Source organism: Gobius niger (assembly GCF_951799975.1).
Source record: "Gobius niger genome assembly, chromosome: 20".
In the NCBI taxonomy this organism is placed as follows: Eukaryota; Metazoa; Chordata; class Actinopteri; order Gobiiformes; family Gobiidae; genus Gobius; species Gobius niger.
The window spans coordinates 10,970,725-10,994,430 of NC_136871.1; the positions used below are offsets into that span (position 1 = coordinate 10,970,725).

At 40.2% G+C, this 23,706-nt stretch overlaps 2 protein-coding genes across 3 annotated transcripts; both read left to right on the forward strand.

Annotated features, from left to right (window-relative positions):
• Positions 1-5,541: 5,541 nt before the first annotated feature.
• snrpe (small nuclear ribonucleoprotein polypeptide E) lies at positions 5,542-9,280 on the forward strand. The gene is made up of 5 exons (XM_079579169.1): positions 5,542-5,725; positions 6,046-6,072; positions 6,158-6,220; positions 8,090-8,168; positions 9,125-9,280. The coding sequence occupies exons 1-5, from the start codon at positions 5,672-5,674 to the stop codon at positions 9,178-9,180; spliced, it is 279 nt and encodes a 92-aa protein (XP_079435295.1). The 5' UTR covers positions 5,542-5,671; the 3' UTR covers positions 9,181-9,280.
• A 389-nt stretch (positions 9,281-9,669) lies between these two features.
• On the forward strand, positions 9,670-15,050 carry cdc42 (cell division cycle 42). 2 transcript variants are annotated; one of them, XM_079578678.1, is made up of 6 exons: positions 9,670-9,806; positions 11,516-11,649; positions 11,732-11,804; positions 11,937-12,046; positions 12,139-12,336; positions 14,661-15,050. In XM_079578678.1, the coding sequence occupies exons 2-6, from the start codon at positions 11,545-11,547 to the stop codon at positions 14,748-14,750; spliced, it is 576 nt and encodes a 191-aa protein (XP_079434804.1). In that variant the 5' UTR covers positions 9,670-9,806; positions 11,516-11,544; the 3' UTR covers positions 14,751-15,050. The 2 variants fall into 2 exon arrangements, with proteins under 2 accessions (XP_079434804.1, XP_079434805.1); XM_079578679.1 differs by lacking the exon at positions 14,661-15,050 and adding an exon at positions 13,662-13,893.
• Positions 15,051-23,706: the final 8,656 nt, after the last annotated feature.

The following is a 23,706-nucleotide window of genomic DNA, read 5'->3' on the forward strand; positions in this document are numbered from 1 at the left end:
GTACTTGGTTGGCATAGATTTACTGTAAAATAAAATGGTTGGAATTTTTGCATGTGATTTCCATAATTTATTGCTTCAGATTGATAATTGTAGTAATATGGTGGCATATGGCTCAGACTTTCGAGATTGTATCCACTGCCCACCTCATGCCCTGTGTGCTGACCTCTTTTACTTTTGCTCCAGCTTTGGCCAGTAGATCCCTGGCATTACAGCCGAACAGGCTCACAATGAAAAATGCCTTCACATTTCCTCGTTTTCACAAACACCACATGAAACAAAAAGCCCTTATCGGACCTGCGTATTATTCACTGTGTTAATTGGAGGGAAAATAAATGTATTGTGCATCTCGACTGTGCTGTTAAAACAAGATAAGAGCCTCGTGGGCAACTCTGAGACCAGAGCCATAGAATCAATTGTTTAATAGAGAAAGTGTGAACAAGTTGGAAAGTGTTCTGGCCCACAGGGTGAGGCTGGTATCGCTGATGTAACCAACCTGCGAATCTCTTCAGACGGTTTTGTGCCAAAGTGACAAATATTCTCTATGAGAAATTACCTGTGGACATTTATTTGTCAATAGATACGCAGCACTTAAAAACTCAGTAGTCTGCCCTGGGTCTGACTAATGGAGACATGGCTGCAATTTTGCCTCTCACAACAACCGTATTCATATCATCATACTCATTCATATTCATTCAGGGCAGTGGCTCGAAAATCATGGTACCTCCGGACTCGGGGTCTCCTCGGGATTACAAGTTTGGGCCACTTTCCATTCCATAAGCTCACAAACATTGGCAGGACAAAGGCCTGTATCATCACTTGTGGATTTAATATTAGTATCTTGTCATTAAAGACAATAATATTTTTGCTTAGTTTTGTTGGAATGAGGAAAGTCATCACTAAGAATGAAGTTGGAGTTGATCAAACCCACAATATCTTTAATGCTCTGGCTCTCACCTTATTTTGTTATGTGTGGACTGGAGTTCATGAGCAGAGACTATATTACATTTAATTTGTGCTTTAACATGCAATAGTGCAGTGGTTATACTCTCGCTTAACAGCAAGAGAGTACTAAGCAAGAGAGTACCGGGTTTGTCCCACCTGGACAGGGCCTTTCTGTGTGGAGATTGCATGTTCTCCCTGTGTCTGTGTAGGTTTCCTCCGGGTACTCCGGTTTCTCCTACCACTAAAAACATGTACAATAGGCCTGTAGGAATGATGTGTGTGCGTGCGGCAATGATGGTGGTCAGAGGGGCTGATGTGTTCAGTTGCAACAGCGTTTCTGTCAGTCTCCCCCTGGGGAAACTGAAGCTACAAAGGTAGATAACCACCATCGAGTGTGGAGTGAATGTAAAATTGTCTCATGTAAAGCACTTTGCGACCATGTCTGTGAAAGGCGCTATATAAATAAAGCTATTCTTCTTCCTCTCAAGTTGAGTGTCATGCTCCAATGAGGATTAACACTTTATAATCCATCGAGGTCTCCCAGGGTTATCTGGGAAAGTGTTAAGAGAGCAAATACATGCAAATGTAATAGGTGCACAGTGCCAGCACTGCCAGCAACGCCTCGTTTCAAAGCGCAATGGGAAATTGGCAATAAGTGAGCAGTACAGTTGAAACATGATTACACATGTTTCTATAATTGGGCTGCATGCGTACACTGCAGGTTAGAGTAATGGTACACCATCACTGGTCACTCCACCCTGTACACAAACAAGCTTTGTCTCTACACTCAATAGAAGAAATAAACTTGTCAGTGATCTTTGTTGCAGCCAATAAGTTCACTGGACGATACCATCAGGTGTCTCGCAGCAGCACAAATGACAGACTGGGTGCCACCAAGTGTCGGGATCGGGATGAATCAACCTTCACCTGGGGTTGGTGTGGGTCACACAGTAATGGCATTCAAAATGAATGTATGAACCACTTTTACTGTATGTGCATCACACAAATGTGTACATTTTATGCACTCAAATAAAAGAGGTACTGAGAACAAGGTATTTGTGACATTTCAAGGACAACAAAATGTTATACGTCATGAACAAATCAGTGAATGTGAATGTTGAGAGTTTGTTTTTCTGCCGTTTTATTTTGTTAGATTTGTAGTAGTCTCCATCTGATGCTGTAATGGTTGAATGAACACAAAAACAGCGCATTGAGTCAAACAGGGAAACCCCAGCTGTCTTCTTACACACGTGTTATCATAAACATGGACTTCCACCGAGGAGATGTTATTATAGTGCAAACCCAGCTCCATTTCCAAAGACAGCTCCAGCTTCATAAGTCAGCACAATGACTACATTTCCCTATTGTTTGTTGGCATTTCTGTGCTTATGTCATCAAACTGTGCCAAGGAAACTTTTTTAAACAAAAGCTGCCTTTAATTACCCAAGTGCGCTGTGCATATACCACCAGTCCGAGGCAGGAAGTCGCAGCAGGGCCTCGTCTGGTTGTAGCTGGCCCCAGGGGTCACGTCAGTCACGTGGAGGTCAGCCAGGTGAACCAGTCTACAGGAACAAAAGAGCCCCCCCTCCTCCTCACACTCAGCCACCTCATCCGTCTGCTTTCCCTTCCCCTCCAAACAATGCCAACGACGGGAACAGGAAGTGATGTCGGAGGTAGGCTGTAGATACCAGACCAGTGGCAGAAATAGCAGAAAGAAGGTGGAAGTAAGAGACGATGGACTAGTCCGTCACAATGTGCAGTTAGTCAGTTTCCTGTTCGGGTGTGTGACTGTCTTATAATAATAAATAAATGTATAATAATAAACCAAACTTCTGGGCAAACTCCAAACTGCATTATGCAAATTGTAAGTTGATGGGTTTTTTTTTTATGTCAAAGAGAAGATGACTTATTACAATAAAGATCTTACCGAACTAAGGAGTAGTCAGGACAGGACACTAACAGGACTGGACATTGGGACAACAAACCAAACAATGGAAGATTTTGGGAGCAACTCTTTCCCCGTCACTCTGGCCAGTAGAGTTTAGTCATAAGATATCATCTATTTTCCTTTTCAGGCATTGTTTTTTGTTGCATCTCTTTTAACCATCACTGAGGGAAAAAAAAAGTCTAATTAAATTCTGGCTAATCAATAACAATGGATGGATAATGGAAGACACTAATCATCATAATCATAATCATATATTGTGATTGTATTGCACTTTACACATGAAAACACATCTCAAAGGCTACAGAAAACTGACCCAACATGTCACCAATAAAAATACACCAAGACATAAACTTTATCCTATATATTAAGTACTGCACTGATTGTTGCTGCATAGATTTAAATACAAAATTGTACCAGCTACAGTGAAATGAACAAACACCAAAAAAAAAAACGTGCTCTATCTATTATGTAGATTTTGTCACTACAATTCATGTTTTTTGGTAATTTTTACACACAACATATAACATTTCCATATACAAATTTTGAATTAAAGATGACCTAAATACTTATCTTTTCTTCTTGTATATTAATGTCAGTAACCTACAGCCTTCAGGCTCATTGGCAGCTCGTGTAAAGGCTGTGTCTGGATTGTGTCTTGAGAATGTGGTGAGCAGTGTGGCATTGAGCGTCAGCAGCCCATTCCTGCCCTCATATCAGCTGGACAACCATGTGGCACCTGACAGCGATGCCTGGTTCATTGGCATCAGGACAGCCGTCTGAGAAGTGTTCAAGCGCTCTGCAGTAACTGAACACCAACGCCTACGCCACGGAGGATCCTTGTGAGTCTCCTGTCCCCCACTTGTGGACTCCTGTCTGTCCTCGGCTGCTAATTTCCCTCACACTTTCTGGACCGAGCAGTGGGACAAGTCTGTGTTGTGTTATTAATACTATTGTTAACTGCACACTCAAGGCTGGCCTCCCTGACTCAGCTCATCGTGTTACAGATATATTGTGCGCAACAGACAAATAGCCAATGCTGTTTTATATAAGACTATCTATTAATAACGGGGGGGATGCTTTGGCCAACTATGGTAAAGGCCAATTGTCATTGGTCTGGATAAGGACTCCAAGATGGGTCAGACCGATCATATAATCAGTAAACAATTATAAACCTAGATGTGTTTCACATCAGTCTTCTGCCATGGGCTTCAGGGACAGCAAAGATTGATATGGCACAGCTCCATCTAGAGCTCAAAGACATAAGAACAAACATTACAAACATTAGAAAAGCATATTCATTTGGCTACATTTTGTGCAACAGGTTATACTTAAAACTTTTAAATCAAATAAGGAAGGAGTTAGCAAACTTCCACTTAGGGAAGATTCACCTGAGACTGTCACCAGGACTTTGAGACTGTATCGATGCACAGATCTGGGGAAGAATTCAGTAAAATTGTTTCAGTAGAAGGTCACGAAGAGCAAAGTGGCCTCCACATCATTCGTAAATGGAAGAAGTTCAGAACCAGTGGTGCAGAGATGGTTTTCTGTCTGCAGAGATGGTTGTCCGGGCAACCGTTTATAGTTTGGACGGGCCGGCTCTAAAATGTACATGTTTGTTAAGTGATGATGTCATCACTCTACTCCCGGATCCAACAGAACTTTATTCACTAGGGTTTAGCAGATTCTAACCTGCTTTTGAGCTGACTACTACTGGCTCTTTTTAAACATCGGATCAGAGAGAAAATTACACTTTGACTGGATTTTCTGCAGAAATGCTTTTCTTATCAAATTATTATTTTTTTCATACACAATGAGGATTTACTTGAAATAGGCTATACAAATATCTTGAAATATATTATTCTATTATTCAGTGGAAAAAGGATGCACCTGAGCTTGTTTTTGAGATCATTGGGGTACTGTAGATCAATGAGGGAAAAAATGTAATACATTTTGGAATGGTACTGTAACATAACAAAATGTAAACAAAGTGTAGGGTGCTAATACTTTCTGGATGCACTGTAATTTGCCTTTTTCACAAAGAAAGTTAAAAAAAAAGTTATTGTAAACTTTATGATACGGGCTATTTCACTATGACTCAACTTTTGCAGTCATGTGATTAGTGGCTGCTTCTACACAAGTGATGTCAAGGCAAGTCATGTGACACCTATCAAATTGATTAATACAACGGGACCAGTATGGTGTGATATGATCAAAATATCTGAGATTAGTTGAATTTAGCTACATTTATCAATGATTTTCAACTCCCCCTGGAAAAGTTTAATTCCTGTATTCTGATGCCTTTTGGGCCATTTATTTTTCTCCAGGCCCAAACCCCCCAATCTGTTTTTTTGTTTGAATTCATATGACGTCTCTTCAGTATTTAGTTTTTATTTGACTGTTCAGATATAATAAACAACAACATCAAAGAAATAATCAGCGTGAGTCTTATTCTATTCATTATCGGCTTCAATCGCAATAGTAAATTCCAGCACCAACTTTTTCATAGGCTTAGATCAGAAAAATAACTATTAAACGTTTATCACTTACTTTTCGTAAATGATTATTTTCAGGCAGGTTCATGTTGCCTTAACGTGACTTGTCTCCCTCCCATGTGCTGGGGGCGCTGTTTCGTTCTCAAATCTTTAAAGCGGAAGTGTTTTTCTCCTCCAAGGAAAGGCGCCATTGAAGCAAACAACGTGAGGTCTTCGTTGAAAAGCATTGATTTAACGTGCAATTTTTTTTTAGATTTCGTACCATCTATTATTGGTATCTACTTTGAAGATGGCGTACAGGGGGCAAGGGCAGAAGGTGCAGAAGGTTATGGTGCAGCCCATTGTATCCTTTTTCCGGAAGTGCTTATTAGCCAAACAAATGAAAATCATGATTAGCATGTAAGCTATCGGTGTTGCTACATGCTAACATCATTCATTGAAGTAGCATTGAGTGAGTAGCTACTTGAATGCACTGTTCGGACTGTGAAAGGAGCTAAATGTGTACTTGATTGTGTGTTTTTTTATCTAGCTCATAATTTGTAAGTGTGTTGTTATACAAAGTGACACGCGCCCTAGTGTATGCTACATGTGTGGATATGATATAGGCCCATCGTGTCTTTATTCCATTTCATTGCTTGTAATATCCTTGACCTACTTCACCAGAACCTTATTTTCCGGTATCTGCAAAATGTAAGTATCTTTGTGTGTTTTCTGCAAGATAATATAATAGGAGTATTCAAGAGTGTGTATAATTTGTGGCTGTTGTCCTGTGCAGCGTTCACGCATCCAGGTCTGGTTGTATGAGCAAGTCAACATGCGGATAGAAGGATGCATTATTGTAAGTACTTTATTCTAAATCTGGCCCTAACAGGTCAACTTTTTAAAAGGTTGTGAACGTGACATCTGAGAATCCGAAGTCTATGGTCAAATTTGCGTTTTCTGATACAATGCAGAGTTTTATTCTTTTATGTGGTTTATATCACTTTTTTAACCTATTGTGGATAAAGTAACCACCTACTGTAAACTGAAATGAGCCATCTATGACGAGATTGTTTTTGTTGATGTTTTCTTTTTTTCTTTTTTAGTTAGTTGCTTATTTGTTTTGTTTTTTTCTTCCTGAAACATACAATATATATTATTTGTATATTATGGGTTGCGTTCATATTGTAAACTTTGATGTCTCAGATGGAGGGTACTGTAGAACTCTATTGAGGTTATGCATAGTGTTTCTATTTAAATCTAAATAGTGGAAACGCAAATGAATGAACAAATCAAACTGGAACGTTAAATTGAGGGAATAACATTGCAGATAGTCAAACAAACAATATTATGACGGTTACCATAGTTGCCACCTAGCCTGGCTACCACGAGACTAAAATCACAAGTGATATTTAGTCTGGGGACCACCAATTCATTTTCTCGTTGGTGGTTTACGGGGCGCTACGAATGTCTATCGTGCGTCTGCAAGTAGCCACAGCCAATCGTATCATCGTATCCGATGACGTATGACGTACCCGCTGTAAATGTTCGAGCTAAACTATTTAGAACACGGCCTAAAACTTGATCGAAAAATAGCGTTGCGTCTGCTGCTGTCATGTTTGATACGTAGATAAACTTTTTTTTAATTTTTTTATCAGTAAATAAACTACAAGCTTCCGTATATCGAATAGCGCGTCATCTTGCCGTCCCTTCTCGTTCTGTAATTGGTTCCCACATCCTGCGAAAATTTCGGCCATGGTCCCCACGCTGTTGTGCAGTTTGAAATGATTCGAGCGCACACAGCAGCATGGCGTTAGCCAGGTTAGTTGCCACCATGGATTTCTTGGCTCTTCAGAATATTGTAATGTCCCGTGAATTCAGCCAATGAGGTGGTACACAAATGAGTAAGTTTGTTTGTCAATGTGCTGTGCACCAGATATTAAGTGCACAAATACAGCAAAATAAAAGCTGTTAAATTCAGAAAATGATTGCTCTGGTCAATGCACGGTTGCTGTTTTTCCACGCTTCATCCCGACACGGTTTAGGGTGAAGTACACGCTCAAGGCTTGTTTTTGCATGATTTTCCCGCATTTAGTTGGCTTCCATTGTGGTTGAAAGTGGCCAGGCACCGCAAACCAGAATCAATCCTATCTTTTGGACTGCACCCCAAGCCTTTGGAGCTGCCCCTTTTTAAACTGAAGATATGCATTTATTGTGATTGTGCAAGTTTGAAGGAATTTTAACCGTGTTGGCTATGGATTTCTACTCAAGGGTTTAAAAAACCTTGTGTTTGCTGAAACCAGCCCGCATAACGGTGAATACAAGCCTGTTTGGTGATCAGTTTAGATATTTTCATCTCCGATGTCTTGGAGGTGGCTAAATGCTCACACTGAAGTTTGTCGCTTGGTTCACACAGTGGAAAATGCCATCTTTTTATGGAGTTGGAAGTTATTTAGAAGTGCCAAGCCAGAAACTAGAGGCACAAAGCTGCTGTTAAACAACCATAAAGGTAAACTAACAGTGACTAGTGCTGCTGAATGGGGAGAATCACCTGTTACTACTTAAAACCTCTTGCAGTATAATTTAATGAAATGCTCTTTCCTCTGGCAAATCGGAGGCCAGCATCTGTTCACGTGGTTTGAGCCCGTGGCAAAGGGCTATTTGATTATTTTTTTATATTTAATGTTAAGAATGTCAATCACTGCAATCACACTGATTCTCTTTCTAGGGATTTGATGAGTACATGAACCTTGTTTTAGATGATTCAGAAGAAATCCACATGAAAACTAAGAACAGGAAGCCACTGGGTAAGTTTTGGGTATTTTTAAGTAATTTCTATGCCACATATAAAGTGACCTTTTAAAAAAAAAAGTTTTTAGAAGGTGCCAGTAGTGAAACCCGATGTGCCCCTTTAGCCGGCACAATTAACAGCCATTCACAATTATGGGGAAAGGCATTTTGATATCCAACCAAATGATAATTCAGACAAATGTCATTTGCTGAGTGTTTCTACTTAAGTCGTTGATTAGTGTTCCATCCATTACATTATATACAGCAGCACAGTGGTTTGTATGTCCTCACAGCTAAAAAGTCCTTTGTTCAATTCCCAAACCGAGTTGGGCCTGGCTATGCCCCTCTCCAAAACCGCTTCCTCTTCCCTCACCCTAAGCACCAACACTCGAGATGCGCGTTCCCGCGAAGGGAAGTGCTGTCTGAAACAGACCAAGCAGCGAGGCTTTATCAAAAATCCAAAAGGTGGAAATGAAATCTCCCCCGTCTTCATTGGCTGTGGAAAAGCATATACAAGAAAGTATATAAATAATATGATTTGTGAAGAATAACATTGCAATTTGCAATCCATAATTATAAACAGTTTAGTTTGGTTTCTGTGAGGATGAAATTAAAATGTATAGACATTTTACAGTAAAGATGACAATGTAGGTTGCGTGGCTAAAAAAAAAAAAAATTGTATATACTTCATTTGCTGTATAAATAATATGCTATGTTGTAAAGTAAAAACAAATTATATATTCACTATTAGAACAAAATGAACAGAAGGAAGAGTGATTTCATGTAGATTCTGTCTTTTCTGCAATAATGAGATTACTGCTGAAGGTTCCTTTTATTGAGGAATCAGTGGTGGGAGGAGGGTTTGGTTTGGAAAGTTTCAATGTTTCCTCAGTACTGTGATTTCCCTTACCACTAATGTTGGTAAGTTTGAGTGATCATCTGTGTAACATTTTTGCTGATTTGCTCTTAACAGGGAGGATCATGTTGAAAGGAGACAACATAACCCTGCTCCAAAGTGTAACCACCTAATCTGACCTCCACCCGATCTTCAGCTCCTGTCTTTTTATTATCCTTTGCATTTGATTTTTTTTTTTTGGTGACATGAATTTTTGTTGCTTAATTCCTCATTGTGAAAATAAATTGGATTTCTAAGAACTTTGATGAAGTTGCAAAAGTGGGTCATTTTGTTGTACTTCCATCTAGTGGCAATATGATGTCATTGCGATCCTAGAATGTAGGTCAGGTAACTGCACCGACTATAATTTTACTTTGCTTGTGAAATGTTACCACACTAATTGGATGATATTTCTGTGGCTCTAATACAAATGAAGATCCTTCAATTTAGTTAATAAAATCGTGCTTGAATTCATTTGTACCATTATCAATAAGTCACCAGTTCTTTTTCGTGTGCCAATCATATACATGGAAATAAGGCAAACGGCCACCTTTTATTTAACCTAACAGTGCGGGCATGAAACTCCAAATTCAAGCAACACTCGGATCAATGAGTACAAGAGGATGTCTGATTAAAGTATGGGCATGGGCGTCATTACGTCCTCCTCCATTGCACGCAACGTGTCCCTGTTGTGCTGCCTAGGAAGCCCCTTGCGCGGAGCTGCCAACGCCCGGCGTAAAGACACAAAACACAGGATACGGTAAGGATTTAATCACATTTTTAGGCTTACGGTGCTTATGCATCAAGGTTAATGATCATATTATGAACAGTCTGAGTTGTATATTTGCGAGATTCATGTTGGGATTGGGAAAAATGCGTTTGAATTTGTAATGACCGCATCCTCCGAGTTGCTAGCTAAACTGGTTAGCATGTATGCTATCGGTTTAGGGCATTAGCTAGCGTTTACAAATGATACGATGTGGTAAATAACTTGTCACGGGTGTGTTGTAAGTCTGGTTTATAACATGATCCATTTACCTTCTTTGTATTTAATGGAATGGACCGTTTTTTTTTCTGGTACAACGGACCAGTCGAACCTACAGCAAATTTACGATCAAAATAAAACACTTCAAATCACTACTTCGTCATCATCAGTGATAATATGAACACTTAATCTCTGAAATAATACTGTGAATATGTGGCACGATATGTCATTTATATCACCATTTGTATCGGTTTAACAGGCGGCAGGAAATAAGGCCAAAAGGAGGCCGAGCCGGAAAAATAATCATCTGAAGAAAATGCATCATAGCCCACCAACACCCCCCTCATACTTTAAACAGAGGAGCAAATACTTAGTAATTACGCCGTGCTTATTCATCCAAACAGGCTAGCCAAACGATCAAACCGACTGATATAAGCAGCATTGCTATTATTATTTCGATATCTGAATTTTAGCTTGACAGTATCCCACCATCCGAACTCTGGATCGTTCCGTTTGTGTCTAAACTGCTAAATAATGTTACAAAACCGAGGGGCTATTCTACCCGGGGCTTTTTTGAGAACAGGCTACGGAGAAAGTCGATTTTTTTAAATGTATGTTTTAGATGTTAAAAATAGTGTTGTTTGGCGAGTTGTGAATGACTAGCTTGATATGCGTCATATGTAGTTAGGCACAGCTCTAAAGGAAAACTGTGCCTTGTAATTGATTTCTATTCCACCAGTGAAGAGCATCACACCATAGTGTTGGGTCGACTGAGAACAACCATCCGTTCAGTGATTTAAGGTCAACAAAGTGATGCTTCAGACACGATATCAGCTTTTTTTCTGGCTGCTCTAAGCTGGCCTGCCCTACAAACACAAATGCGTGGATTAAGTCTGGCACCGTTACTGCAGCTGTATCCTGCCTGTGGTCTGCTGCACTGAGGGGCCTTGGCTGCTGCCTGTTTTTTCCCCCCTCAAATCTGTACTTGCTTCCAGTGCTATTGCACAGAAACTAAATAATAGCCTTTGACATGGTTCGATAGAGTTCAAACTAAACCACTTGAGCCATCCAATGTCTCTGAACAGCAATGTCTTGGCTGTATTTGTTATGGTTTTTGCAAACAGTCAATCCAAATCTCACTTGTTTGACTGTGGAGCAAAGCTGTGGAGCAAAACTGCTAATTTATGGGTTGTCAGTTTCTAGTACTGCTATTACCATTTCACATATTTTTCTTTTTCACAAAAAGAGGTATTACCACAAGGTCGAGGACTGGGGATAGAAATAAGTTCCCAAAACTAGAATCTGCTCTTGCGATTAATCATGTATTGTCCCCATAAAATATAAAATACATACCAGTCATATGAAATATTTATTGTTATAATTTAGTGATTAAATATTTTTCCCCATAATGATGTTCAGTGCCAGCAGGTCCAGCAGAAAGAACCACTGGTTTATCTGTGCCTGTTTATTGTTCCCTCATGTAGATCTTGAATGAGTAGTAAGACCCGCAGCTATGCAGACCATCAAGTGTGTTGTCGTGGGAGACGGTGCTGTAGGTAAAACCTGCCTGCTCATCTCTTATACCACAAACAAGTTCCCCTCGGAGTACGTTCCTACGGTGAGTCCTTGTTATTCACATGTGCATCATTGTGTGTTCTCTTCGGCGGCTAAAATCAACTTAACACGTGTCTGTGCTACAGGTCTTCGATAACTATGCTGTAACTGTAATGATAGGGGGAGAGCCCTACACTCTGGGCTTATTTGATACTGCAGGTATATTTTCAGTTTCATTCTGATTGTGATCTTCTAATCAACTGTTTATTATTCAACAAATGGGAGTTATTAAATGACAAGACTCTGATAAAGTGTTATCGTGTTGCTCATTATATATGTCTTCCATTTCAGGTCAGGAAGACTACGACAGACTACGGCCTCTGAGTTATCCTCAGACCGACGTCTTTCTTGTCTGTTTTTCTGTTGTTTCTCCCTCCTCCTTCGAAAATGTAAAAGAAAAGGTAATTTGTGGTTTTTAAAACACGTTCATTTCACTTGTAATAAATACATATTAGTACTTCAGTACAATGTAACACTGTGCCTTGTGAAACAGTGGGTTCCAGAAATCACTCACCATTGTCCAAAGACACCCTTCCTGTTGGTGGGGACACAGATTGACCTGCGGGACGACCCCTCCACTATAGAGAAGCTCGCCAAGAACAAGCAGAAGCCCATCACTCCGGAGACGGCAGAGAAGCTGGCCAGAGACCTGAAGGCAGTCAAATATGTGGAGTGCTCAGCCCTTACACAGGTACAACACAGACACTGCTGCTCATGTTATTTGATGTATTTTCACCCATTTCATACAAATGCACAAGGATGCAAGAATACATATACTTGCATTGTGAGCAAACTTTTTAATTCCAGTCATACAGAGACTTTGTTTCTGTCTCACTACCTCATGTGAAATGAGGTGTGAGAAAAATAACTTTGAAAAAATAACAGAGTGGGAGAGTCTGACTTCTTACAGGACATTATTCTGTCAAAGTAATCATTTTGGGGGTTTCTGTTCATTCGTGACTAGCTTAGCGGGGGTTGTCACAGTCTGTTTTTACTGTCTGAAGGCGACTGGAAAAAAAACCTCCCCACATGCCCATCCTGGCCTATTGTACATGTTTATAGTGGTGGGGCAAACAGGAGCACCTGAGAGAAACCCACAGATATGAAAACCGCACACAGCCCACGGGGAGCACTATTTTTGATTTCTTCTAAAAGCAGACCAAACAGACATATTGGCTAATAGTGCGGTGAGATGACTTTAAGTGACTGATTTTATGCCCTGTCACATTAAGTTTTTAATATTTTTTGTACTTGTGCTTTAATACAGGACAACAACTTGAGTTGGGAACAGTGTTGCTCTGTTCCAAGCAGTGTCCTTAACCGCTGTGCAGGGAACCAGGTCATTTTTAATAGAATTTAGAGCAGGAGTGAGCAAACGTGCAGTAGCTCCCAGTGCTATTGATTAATTATTTATCGGATGGATGCTCATTGTCTTTGTACAGTCCCTGTGTCAGTGCAGAGTTGTGGATTGTTGGGTAGAAAACATTGTGCCTACGGCGTAGTTCATGCACATTATTTTTAAATGGGCTTAGGGCTGAGGAGCAGATGTGGTGCCCGTCTGATCTGGACATGTCCTGCCTTTAGCAAAACTCTCCTCTCTCTCCAACATGAGTTCACTGGTCTTTACTATGAGTGTCCTGCTGGACACAGATGGGAAGAATGGATGGAATGTGTGTTTATGTGAGTGGAAACCGTAGTTGGAGATATTTAAGTTTATGGTACTAAATGATTAAGTTGTAAAGTGTAGAGAATGACGCTTGCTGCTCGCCTGGACATCTCTGAACAATAGCACTAACGGAACTGAAGTATTCCGCGTCTGCTTCTTCCTTCCCCTTCCTGTCCCCTCCTTCACAGAGCTGGTGATGTCACTTCCTGTTTCCTTTTCAGGATTCGCACCTCTCTTGCTCAACTGTCGCACACATATTTCTCCAAATCTACGGATTGGCCTTGATTTCTGCTCTGTCTGTGTTTCTTCTGCGCTAACTGCATTTGTTGTTTCCTCTCCTGCTGCTGTAGCGAGGGCTGAAGAATGTATTTGATGAAGCCATCCTGGCTGCTCTTGAGCCACCAGAGACGCAGAGACAGAAGAAATGTTGTATATTTTGAAATGTTGGAACTCTTCCCACACATTCCCCTTTCTCACTCTTTGAATGTGCTGCTATTCAAACTGAAGCTATGCCCAGAGACTTTCAAAGCAGGACTTACAGCTGATGTCAGTGTTCAAATTGACCATAGGATACAACTTGCGATGCAGCCATTGTTTCCCATCTGCTTTTTTTTTATCCTAGTTTTGGAGAACACAGAAAGTTACAAATGTACGCAAGATTGTCAAGTTTAAGACATCTATACGTTGATTTGAACCATTCTCCAAATCACCTTTTCTGCCTGTACGCTTGATTCTTTCGTTTTGGTAGTTCATTAAAATGTTCTCTTATGTGCCAGTCTTGCGCTGTTGGTGCACACACCTTTGAAATCCTGTGTCAAAACCGTATGAAATAACAAATAAATAATGAATGTGTTTAACTTTGCTTACTAGTCCAGTACTTACTATGATTCACTTGGCGCCGCGACTTGGCCAGAGCCGACGGGCTTTCCTTGTTTTTCTGCACAGTGCTGCATTGTTCCAGTGATTTCACATGACAGGCCTTACGTATAAGCTGCTCCACTTTGGGACACACACCGCCTGTTGGCAGAAAAGAGGCTACAGTCGCTGCAGTACAGTAACAATCATTACACCTGCTGAGACGATTGTTTGTATGGCTGTTTTTTTTTCTTTTCTGTCTGACCGGATTGCTCTGCACTTTGAAATGAAGCCAATGTTTTGTTTTCAGTTCATCCCCTCAGACTGTTCTATTTATTTGTCACCCCTGATGATGCTCACCGCTGTTCACTCATGCCATATCTCTGTTAAAGCTGCTGCCGTCCCTCTACCCCCCAGCCTTTTCATTTGTGTTAATGCCCTTTTGAGTTGTCCCGCACTGTATTGAGCCTGTGTTTGTGTGTTTGTGTCCACAGAAAGGCCTAAAGAATGTGTTTGATGAGGCGATATTGGCTGCACTGGAGCCCCCAGAGCCCAAGAAGAAACGCAAGTGTGTGCTGCTATGAGAGGCTCCCACCTTTTTACATCCTCGACACCACAGAACACACATCCAAACACATGACATCCATGCCCCTGCCACTGCCCCCCAGCCCTCTCTTGCTCTGCTAAGGCTTGTTGATAACACTGAGAAAACACCCGTACCAAGGATTCTCTGCAATAATACATTTGTATTTGTAAGTGTGGTATAGAGCCCCAGTCTCTTGCGATGACACATCTGGGATCTATGCCTAGCTTACAGAAAGCTAACAATGAGTCTAGATTATGTGTGGAGTAATTAACGGAAGGACACCAGTCGTTTTATTTTAGTTTTTTTTGCCACTGTAAAGAGTTAACCCTTCTCCTGCCCTCCTGCTTTCCATCATGCTGTTAGTCCTGCCTCCCTTTGGTCATGCGCTGCTCCCACCTGCTTACATTTATTGTTTGCCAATTTTCTTTGACTTCATACTCTACACTACAATGTGACTGTTGCTGCGTGTCAGGTTGATCACAGCTGTGTGCCCTGACATTGCTATACACACACACACAGTCCTTTTTCTCTTAGTGTGGTGGTAGAATAGCACAGACTGTCTCTTAAGTAGAGTGTGCTCTTCATCTAAATGCATCTTAAAGTTAGGTTCATGTGGTGACCACAAATTTGGCCTTTTAGCTGCAGGGAACTTCAAACAGTGTTAGCAGACCAAGTGGTGTGTTCTTCATGATCGCCAAGGACCAAGGAGTAAGGCAATTTTCCTTCTACACATTGGCCTCATATTGCAGATAGAAGGGGCACAATGGGAAGATCTAAGAATAAACATGGCACAAGCAGACGGCCACCAATTGTTTAGTGGCTTTTTATATGAATTAAACGCCACCACATTTCTGTGCCAGCTCAGAATGTGGTGTCTTGTTTTAGAGTGACCGTCTGCCCTGTTGTCCCTTTCACACATTGAAGAGCGCTGCCTTGGTCTCAGTTCATGATAAGATTTACAGATGTAAGTATAATGTAAGCTGGCACACAATGTTGACGTAGGCTGTGTTTTTACCAAATCTTTTTTTTCTTCATTTTGGTTGTGCTGTTTTTTATTTTATTTTATAAATATATATAAATATATATAAAAGGTTACTTTGACTCCTTTTAATTTTAGGGATAGGATCTCATCTAAACTCTAATCTGCCAGTTTATACAACCTCTGATTGGTTCAGTCAAAACCTCCAGTGGCAGAAAGACTGTTTGGTAGAGATTGGATGCTTCTAGTTTTCTTTACTGGTGGCTTGAGTTGGGTTGACATCCAGCCCAAGGCAGTATAATTTTAACAAGTAACTGTTTTTGGTGAAAACCAAATGCTTTGTCAAAAGTCTTTGTTCTTTATATATGCATTCTTTTCAAAAATTAAACTTATACCTTAATTGCCTTTACTACCTTTGTTGTCATGCTTTTTTATTTGACGTCGTTTCTGTGTATTGAAAAAAACCTTTTCTCATAAACGTAGCCTATGCTTTTGTTATCTAAAAGTTGATTTCATACGTGAGCCTTTCAGAGTTGAAGGAAAAATGTCCCAAGTAAAATAAATGTATTTTAACACTACCCACTACAACCAGTAGGGGGTGTTCTAAACTGCCCCAATAAGTAATAATTCTCAGTTGAGACCGTTTGACTGGTAGCCTCGCTTCTGTCAATCTACCCCAGGGCAGCTGTGGCTACAATAGCAGCTTGCCACCACCAAGTATGGAGTGAATGAATGCACTAATTTGTAAAGTGAAAATGAGCACCCGGAAAAGCACTTTATAAGATTAATGCATTATTAAAATTATTATTATACTATTGATGTTGTTTCAAAGCACTTTCAGGTAAGAATATGAAATGAGAGAGTATGTATTGGTAACATGGAAATGTATAAGATGCTCAAAACAGTGAATTACATCTACTTCATATTTAAACGATGTGCCTCGAACAAATGACCAATTTCACTTCAGTGATTCACATTTGCTCCCAGTTTATTATTTCAGAGTTTTAAAGTAGGCCAAACAATAAAGGACGAGGTAACGTCCCGGTTGTTGATCTTCTGCTGCACATTGGAGGATGCCCAGCAGCTCAAGCCTGGTCACACATTGTGCTTTTGTATCTCTGTCCTCCAGTGAGCGCTTCTGGAACGACTGCAGATGCAAAACAATGACCATGATGACCTGCTGAGACAAGTGCCTAATGCCAATGGAGTCACCATTTCACAATATTGCAACAATGGTCAAGTTTGACTGTAAAGAGATTTGTTTCTCATATTACACCATCAAAATCATAAAAAAAAAAAAAACATTTCCACTGTATTTTATACTTTTGTTTCCTACTAATAGTAAGTAAGTGCTTTATTTTTCATTTTACAACTGTACAACGAAGTCAAGTGTTAGTCCTGAGCCGCTGCGACTGAGCCGCGCCACCTGTGGGCCAACCTGACCAGAATATTTTTGGAGGAAGGGGAAACCTGGCTGGCTGACTTCAGTGCTGCTCTGATCCTGCATGGTGTCCTGCACTGGTCAGCTCCTCCACCCCCTAAAACTACTATCATGAACATGATTTTTTGTTTGATGTATTATTACAGCACCATTACCACATGGTACAAATATTGCGGACTTGCTGTGCCCCTTCTCTGGGTGCAGCCTTCAATCTTCAGGCCCCAAGGGCTCATTTTAAAACCTGGGGAGACATGGTGGCTTCTCAGACTGTAAGGAAGGACCGCCCCTGTCCTCTGCATGGCTGATTTATGTTTTTTTTTAATTGTTTTTAATTTATGACTCAAGAAAGAAGATACAGAAATATAGATTTTATAATAATCAATCAATCAAACTTTATTTATAAAGCGGTTTTCATACCGAAAGGTATCACAAAGTGCTTTACAGATTACAACATTTAAAACAATACGCCTGGCACAACCTCCCATATATATATATATATATATATATATATATATATGTATTATTATATATTAGCTTTTAACTGACTAATCTATTTATAATCCTAATTATAAGTAGATTAGCTAATTGCTAATTATGAATAGATTAGTCAGTTAAAAGCTAAGCTAAAAAGGTGGGCCTTGAGCCTGCTCTTAAAAACCTGAACATTCTCTGCAGCCTTGAGCTCCTAAGGGAATAAATATGAATTTGTAAATATTTTATAATCTCCCATATAATAAAATCTATGTTTTTGTGACTTCTTTCTTGTATTGTGTCATAAATTAAAAACAATGAAAAGTCTACTCATTAGGACATTGCTGGAGAATGGGGGTGGAAAATACATAATTTCAACATTTTTAAATTCCCTCCCACCTGAGTTAAAAAAAACACGCAGCAGAGTTTAAGCTCCATGGTCTTACCCCACCTCAAAATTAAAGAATGCAAAAAAAAAAAAACTAATAAAAATAAAATTAACGATAAATGTAGAGGTGGATATTACACAGGTAAAAACACTACTGGATCAAGTGAGCAGACCCTCTCCTCATCTGGTCAGTGGGTTGCTCTGAGGTGATGGAGTAGTCCTTGCTCTGCGAGCTGCCTCCCCAGGGTCGGGCAGCAGCAGAGTTTAAGCCCCTGGTTTTACATCCACTTCAAAAAGGGTATTGAACTTCTATAAATATAAAACGATTAATAAATAAATAAAATAAAATTATAAGCATTGTATAATTGGAAAGAAATGTCTTCTATTTGATTGATTTTACTATTCTTTATTCTAGTTGTATGACTATTACTATTATTATTATTAGTAGTATTTTTCACACACACACACACACACATGTGCACACGCACGCACGCACGCATACACATGTAAATAGAATTTGAGGTAGCACTTCTAAATTGTGTTTTTTTGTTGTTGTTATATAGAATTTATGGTTATTACACGTCAATGGAATTGTCAAAAAAAAAAAAAAAAAAAAAAAGCCCCACTTTCTTCTCAAAGTTTGTCACTATCAGGCCGGCGATCAGACATGTGAGCAGAGCTGGTGTTTAGCTCACAGCCAGTGGAGCGTCAGAGGCACCTCTGTCCACTGCAGGTATTTAGACAGTGTTTAATCGATACATGTTGCCAGTGCTTTCAGCCGTTCCCCCGCATGCACACAGACATCCAGGTGTGAAGGCACAGTTCTCCACACCTTCAGATCTGCACAAATCTCTCCGCTGACAGACGCTGGACGGTGGACGACCTGCCCATGGCTGCGTACACTGCATGGGGCAGAGGCAGCAGCATGGACCCGCATCAACACACTCATATATCACTGGGTATGTCGACACTTTACCTTCTGCGCTGATCCGCCTTATCTGATCTGTCCACACTCAGTTAAAGTAGCCATCAGCAACTCGGCACCGCCAGGGACAAGATCTATTTTGTAAATATCATCATTCTTTGGTTAGGTCATAATCTACAGATTAAAAGCCAAAAAAAGTTTAGTTTCTCCAACCAGTTGCTCTTTGGCTCCACAAAGGATTTCTACAGATGTCACTTAATTGTAAACATTTTCTCTTTACTGTTGCATTTACAAGCCTATTGGATATGGCAGCCGTGGGACCCCCTTCAGCTTAGGGGCCCTGGGTAATTGTCTGGTTCGTCTCCCCTATTGTGACGGCTCTGTATTGTGCTGTTGCTCATGAATCGCTTTTATAAAAGTTGTAATCCAAATGATTACTCAAACAGGAAACATTATCATCATGGCTCAAGAAAAACATGAATCAGTGCATGAATCATGATAAAGAAATAAAACTACTCTGAGAAATAGGCACTGAAATAAATATAACTTGTGGCTTATGTGACTTTCATTTGCCTTTTTGGTACAGAAACAGCACTTTGTTACATTTTGTGTTAATGCACTTTTCATTTTTGTTTCATTGTTGATGGGTAGATTGTAGATTGTTGTTCTGTAACTAGGATAGGCATAATAGGCCACGGCTTCAGCCTACACCTTTCCAGTTACCCTCCTTGTTTGCAGAGAATTTGCTGTACGTGCATTTTGACCTATGTTTTGTTACTGAATAAACCTTCATTCATTTCAATAGATGTCAAATGGCATTTGGTCTTTAAACTTTGGAAAACATAGTGGCATTTTCTTTTTTTTTTGACAATTTAATTATCATGCTTATCATAATTACTTACACTATCACAATACGTATCAGATCGGCCCCTGAGTATCATGATACGTATCTCATCATGAGAAAAGTGGATTGTCCCAGCCCTAGTACTTAAAGGCACACTGCGTAGAATTTTACTTATAAATATAATTGAAATACTAGCATTTATTTTATGATCGATAATTTCATCATTGGAAAAATGCCTCATAAATGTACAAACAAACATGTGTTTTTTATTTATGATTTTGTCTAAAAAATATACTGGACATGGACACTTTCCATTGCCACGCCACTGTACCAATGGGGCATTAGCGAGTCACTGTTATATTAATATTTTTTGTACATAAACATTTTGCTTCTTTATAAAATTGTCACTTCACCGCATTGTTCCATCAATCTAAGTCATCATAACAAAAAACAACAACGTGAAAACCTGTCAAATGCACGTTTTTTCTGGGGATGACCATCTGCGTGGCTCATGGTGGACTGTAAAAGTCATTAACCTGAGGTGATGTTTTTCTGGTTCTGATGATGGCTGCTCCCATGGGCTAAACCATCAGAGACAGTAGTAAAAGCCTAAACAGACGAGGGGGGGTGGAGGACAGAGAACTGTCATTACAAACACAAACCATCTGTCTCACTTGAGTAACTTGTTTTCTTTTAATATGAGAAGTATGCTGAGGAGATCTGGGAGTTTGTGAGAGGCCTGGGAGGGCTGGGCCATGGGCTAAAGCCGCTTCCTTCTGCTCTCAGTGAGACATGGCATTAAGATCTCACAGACCTGCGCACAAGTTAACCCCATGTACTGCAAAACCACACACCACGACACTGCAATTTCAGGTATGCACCATCAGCAGAGGTCCCACCTGAACAGCAGGGCCCAATGGGATGAGCCCAGTGTGATTTAAGGCAACAGTCCATTCATTATCATACTTTGAGCTTTCAGCGCCCAGAGACAAAGAAGGGCTGACTATTGACAGAAGTGTGAGAATAGACTCAAGTCAGCACCATTTGTTTCTTCTTCTTCTTCTTCTTCTTCTTCTTCTTCTTCTTCTTCTTCTTCTTCTTCTTCTTCTTCTTCTTCTTCTTCTTCTTCTTCTTCTTCTTCTTCTTCTTCTTCTTCTTCTTCTTCTTCTTCTTCTTCTTCTTCTTCTTCTTCTTCTTCTTCTTCTTCTTCTTCTTCTTCAATGATTGTTTTAATTACCCCCCACAAAATGTATATGGATAAATGTTGCATCTCAGGTATTGTTCAATATATAACCAGGCATGAAAAACAGTGGCTCCAGAACGAATAGGGTACACGTAGAGATTCTTGCCATTAAAATTATGTCCAAAATTGAAGGTGTAAACCTTTTAAAATGAGGCTGCAATGTACCCTTATGATAAATGAATACCCCTTATCTCCAAATGGGGGCAGCATTCGACTAGGGACTGTCCGTGGGCTCTGACACAAATCTGTGCTTAGTACTTTAGATATTAGAATGAAAACTATTTTTTGGCAATGAACATAATTGAAAATTACTTTTTTTCAAAACTTGAACATAAAGTGCCATGTGTGGTCACGCACATTTAGTTCCCAGTCTGCAATTTGGTATAATTTCATTTTGACTCCTAGACCTGCTGTCAGCCTCTCTTCTCGACCACAGTCGAGGCCAACCGCAAAGGCACTATAGATAATCCAGGGCACCCATAGCACCCACCTCACGGGTCCCTCTTGGAGCCTTGATTAAGCACAGATCCTCTGAGAAGGGGTGTAAGTCAAAGATATTACTGCGCTGGAGCAGGGGGGCACGATGATATTGATAGGTTCAGAAAAAGCCCGTGCCATGTGGTCTGCATTTTGCTGTAATCCCACTTTTTAGGCCAGTGTTCCTAACTTGTTTCTCCTCTTCAGCCTTTCTAGCTCTTTTCCCCAAACAGAACGCCCAGGTCCCGATGCCGTGGGAATCTCATCGTGCTCTCTCTATTCATACAGTCCTGTCAATGATAAACGGAGCATAAAATATCTTTATGGTGTCAAGGGTCTAGAGGAGGACCTCAGGGTGTAACACACCGCAGTGTGGCGTCCATTAGTGCACATAATAATGGAGCTGAATGTTGGTTCCCAAAGTAGGGGTCATGAGGGACTGTCCTTGGGGTCCCAAGATAATAAGACATTAAAAAAATCCTCCTGACACTGTATTTAATATGATTTTTAATTGAAAATGGCATAATATTTATAAAGTGAGGACAAATACCAAAATGAACTACTTAAACAAATATAATTAAACCAAATGATCAATATTTGACTGCTTGAAATGATTAAAAGCAGCATTTACCTTTTACAGTGGGGGTTCATAACCTTTCCTAGTTTCGACTTATGCAACATGATCTGGCAGTGACCCCAGGCGTGTAAACGACAGAATAGATTTCCCTCCCATGTCCTGATACTATACTGACATGATAACATACTGTATTTTTATTTAGGACTTTGCACTATAATGCATGTTTGCCTGGCCTTTTTTTCAGACGGTCACAGGTTCGATCCCAGGCCGGGCGGCGCCTTTCTGAGGGAGTTTGCATGTTTTCTCTGTGTCTGCCTACAAACATGGGCTAATCCTCCAGCCAGGTGATTCTGACCTTTAACAACAAAGTACACCTTAACCTTAACCTTAAACTTAACCTTAACCTAAACCTAAACCTAAACCTAAACCTAAACCTAAACCTTAACCTTAACCTTAACCTTAACCTTAACCTTAACCTTAACCTTAACCTTAACCTTAACCTTAACCTTAACCTTAACCTTAACCTTAACCTTAACCTAAAACCTAAATTGTCTCTGGAAGTGCTCCATTGAGGGTAAATTACATTTTTGCTCTAACAACTTGTTTATATTGATGGGACATTATCATTTTGGCTATCGAAATAAACCATTTTATTGCCATTGTCTTGAATGCATTTGTTTAAACAGTTGATAAAAAGAGATCGACCCCATTCCCTCCTCCACAATCACCAACACAAAGAGAGTGTGACAACAACCGTTTATCTCGACACAGCATATATCCATATCAACGTACATTCATAGGCAGTATAGTCTTCAGTGTATACAGCTCTACAGTATGACTCTATAATGGTACAATGGTTTATGGTGGTGGTACAGGTTAGCTCAGAAAACAATGCAGTCCCAACAGTGGCAGGCATGTGTGCGTGTGTATTTGGATGCTTCATCTATGGGACCAGGGCTCTGTTGTAGTATGTGCGCTCGGAGACAAAGTGCTTCAGTCGTCATGCTCGCTGCTCAGGCTGGGAATCCCCTGACAGACCTCCTCATGCATGTCTATGTTTACCCCTGTTTGCTATAAGCCTTGGCACATGCAAGAGGAAGCGGGACCAATCGAAATGTTCATAGTGAAGTTTCATGGTTCGGTCTATAAACTTTATACCCACTGGATTGCATTCACTTTTCTTCAACTTTACTTTGTGATTTGAGTAAAAGCTCGTGTTCATGGCGGTCTAGAATTAGATTTTATTGCATCGGACAGGGGGAAAGGGAGCTGAACAACTCTATTTTTAGGGGGGGAAAATATCTCTGAACAGAACATCCAAAAATATTGAACCTTATCATTTAGTTATTAGGGAGGGGTTGGGTCCACCAAATTATCCCTGTGGCTTAAAGTCCTTTCAAATGACAACACTGCGTCATGCCACAGTTGTTAATAGTGTTTTGTTGTTGTTAAAAACGTTGTCACTTATTTACAGAGACATGAAACATCTCTAAGCAGCTGTAATATTGTCAGTCTCCAAGCATAACTGCCTCAGTCATGACCTAAATCAGATTTTTATTTTATTCTACTTCAGCATGTTTGGGTGTCATTGGCTCTGTCCTCAGCTAAC